General features: G+C 39.4%; 1 protein-coding gene across 1 annotated transcript in view; it reads left to right on the top strand.

Moving 5' to 3' along the window:
• Positions 1-2,728, top strand: part of LOC109371945 (neurabin-1-like) — a gene marked incomplete at its 3' end in the record, with an annotated part of 3,904 nt that extends 1,176 nt beyond the window's left edge. The window contains exon 2 of the mRNA XM_019624726.1: positions 1,115-2,728. Within this exon, the coding sequence (XP_019480271.1) occupies positions 1,334-2,728 (1,395 nt within the window). The remainder of the gene's footprint in view (positions 1-1,114) is intronic.
• Positions 2,729-3,416: the final 688 nt, after the last annotated feature.

A 3,416-nucleotide genomic window follows, 5' to 3' on the forward strand; every position in this document is an offset into this window, starting at 1 on the left:
AAAAAAAAAAAAAAAAAAAAAGATAAAGAAAAAAAAAACACCCCAAAACCCAGGCACCACACTATAAAGCCTTTCTTGTTTGTCTGCATGGGCCATGCATGCGTGCTGGGCCGGGAGCCGAGTTTGGAGCCGATTTAAGTGAAAGTGTGTGCTGCTTAAGCTGATCGTGCGTGAGGGTGATAAGGCTCGGCCTAATATTAAAAACCAAAACCAAAACAAAATGAAATATCTTTAGAACTACATTGCCTGCTCCCCAGAAGATCTTGAAGTATTTGATTGCTGGCCTATTGATATAAAATCCAGCTGTGGGCTGGAGGAAACCAGCAAGCCTGCATTGCGTTGCATTTTGGGCTTGTAGTAAGTTAGAGGCAAGCAGGAATAAACAAATCAGGGCTATGGAAAGAGGTTTCATGGTACATTTGCTTTCTGATCGTCACAGTCTCATGCATTTAGTCCCATGATATTCTACATCCCACTCTGTAATCAATAATATCCACCCTTAGGAAACTTCCAAAGATTTTATAGAACTAAACTTAGAGTGAAACTTATTGCCATTTAAGAACGTTCTTCTGCTTGTTTTGGTCTGAAATTGTACTAATGTTGCTTTGGGGATGCTGTAAATGAGAATATTGGATCAGAAAGAGACAAATAAGTCTCTATGGGTATGTTTTGGAATTTGTAAACATAGATTCCAAACTTTAATTGTACTGACACAGAAAGAATAAGTTCTACCTGATGTGGAGAGTCCCAAATGAAGTTCATTTTTCTGGACAGTTTGATAATTTCTTAAAGATGTATGAACTGCTGGTTTCTTTAAAGGTCACTCACCAAAGCCACCAAAACTTGGGCTAAAGTATTGCTTTCAAGTGTACTTATTGTATAACTTGTATGTGTGTATGTGTGTGATTTTGGCTGAGATCTCCGAATTTTGTTTGAAACATTTTTATTGCCAAAGACCAATCAGAGTTATAACTTTTAAATTCTTGGCTTTTAAATTCCCATTTCAGTAAGTAATTTCCTGTGTTTGAAGCCACTTTGAAAAGTGTATGTTAGTTAACTGAACATAAATTGAAACAAGTAAATGAATTCAGAAATTCATTCTTTTCTATTACAGATGAACCTGTAGTCTTGCTTTGAAAAACCCATTTTGTGTAACTCTTGACTGAATAATTTCCTATTACACCTGTTGGGAGGATCACTGACACAGTATGCCATTTGAGAGGTACTTTTTTTTGACCAAATACTGGTGATAGAGAAGAGAGGTGTTCTGGTTTTTTGTTTTTGTTTTTTTTCCTGATCATTATGAACATTGGCTTTTCACCCTGAAGTAAAAATGTTGAAAACCGAGTCTTCTGGTGAACGAACCACTCTCAGAAGTGCCTCTCCTCACAGGAATGCATATAGAACTGAGTTCCAGGCACTGAAAAGCACCTTTGACAAACCCAAGTCAGATGGGGAACAAAAAACAAAAGAAGGTGAGGGCTCTCAGCAGAGCAGGGGAAGGAAATATGGCTCCAATGTCAACAGAATTAAAAACCTATTTATGCAGATGGGTATGGAACCCAATGAGAATACTGCAGTCATTGCCAAAACAAGGGGGAAAGGTGGACCTCCATCTCCTCAGAGAAGAATGAAGCCCAGAGAATTTCTGGAGAAAACAGATGGCTCAGTTGTTAAGTTGGAGTCCTCTGTTTCAGAACGAATTAGTAGATTTGACACAATGTATGATGGCCCTTCATATTCTAAGTTCACAGAAACTCGGAAGTTGTTTGAGAGAAGTGTGCATGACTCAGGACAAAATAACCGGTATTCCCCAAAGAAAGAGAAAGCTGGAGGGAGTGAACCTCAGGATGAATGGGGTGGTTCGAAGTCCAACAGAGGCAGTACCGATTCCCTGGACAGCCTTAGCTCCCGGACAGAGGCTGTCTCCCCAACTGTGAGTCAACTGAGTGCAGTGTTTGAGAACACCGACTCCCCCAGTGCCATCGTTTCTGAGAAAACTGAAAACAGTGAATACTCGGTGACTGGGCATTATCCCCTGAATTTACCATCTGTGACTGTTACAAATCTTGACACTTTTGGTCACCTTAAGGATTCTAATTCTTGGTCTCCTCCACGTAAACACGGCGATGCTACAGAGGATGCTCAGAAGAGTATTACAACTCCAGTCCCAGAAGTGGTTTCGAAAAGTACCTCTCTAGCTTTGATGCCTAGTGAAGAGATACAGCAGAGCCAGGAAGCTGAGGACTCCACATCTAACCAAGAGACTCCTGACAGAATAGACAGAGACGTCCCTGAGGAACCTTGTGCTGAGGATAAGGCGATGCCCGAGTCTGATATCCCTTCGCCACTAAATGAACCTTTAGAAGACGCTGAAGCTAATTTGGCTGGGAGTGAGGCAGCAATGCAACAGAAGAAAGAACTTTCAGGTGGTGATTTTACCTCTGCTGGTGCTTCTGGATCCAGAGGTGGGAAGGGAGTACCTGGAGACACAAATAATTTCGAGAGTTCCCATGTTTACATGCACAGTGACTATAATGTGTATAGGGTAAGATCCAGGTATAATTCCGACTGGGGAGAGACAGGCACAGAACAGGACGAGCAGGACGATAGTGATGAAAACAATTACTATCAACCTGACACGGAGTACTCGGAAATCGTGGGATTGCCAGAAGAAGAGGATATTCCAGCAAATAGGAAAATTAAGTTTAGTAGTGCTCCAATTAAGGTAAGTATACTTTCTCAGTTTGTTTTCAAAGTTCTTTCTAAGTCTTCTTTGTAATTGGGCCTAACTGTATGCAGAATAGATTTTGACAACTGGAAGGAATTCAAGGTTGTTGATATGCATATATTGTGAGGTGATTTGAAAAGTCCGGAGTTTGAGAGCCGTCCATCATATTTTCTAATGTGCTTTACAGTTGCATAACCAGCACTGAGTAACAGTAAAATTGAAGAAGTTTGGGGCTTGTGATATACATTCCAATGGACTAAAGTGAATAATAGGAACACTGAAAACCAGGAGTGTTACCTCGAAATAGAATTACTTGTTTAACTAGTTTTACTTAAGATTACCCATAAATAATAACATTTTTGAGTCTGAACACTAGGATATAAGGTGTAATGTACAAGGGGAGAGTTATGGTAACCTTGAAATAATACCCTTTATTTCCTTGCTTAAAAAAATCTGAGTTAACCCTTATGTGTAAGTGGATTGTGAGGAATGTTGGAACTTTTCTTTTTGTACTGCTACTTGGTAGTGAAAGTTTGATTCATGAAAATATATTAGCGGGCTTAAATACTTTAATTGGAAAGCTATGACTGTAAATAGCTTTAAGTTCAAAATTTGATCTGTAGCTTTAAAATGAAATTTTGTGAAGGGAAGTTAAATTGATTTGCCATTCATGGATTTATTTTTA

The sequence above is a fragment of the Hipposideros armiger genome, unplaced genomic scaffold, assembly GCF_001890085.2.
Source record: "Hipposideros armiger isolate ML-2016 unplaced genomic scaffold, ASM189008v1 scaffold_603, whole genome shotgun sequence".
Taxonomy (NCBI): Eukaryota; Metazoa; Chordata; class Mammalia; order Chiroptera; family Hipposideridae; genus Hipposideros; species Hipposideros armiger.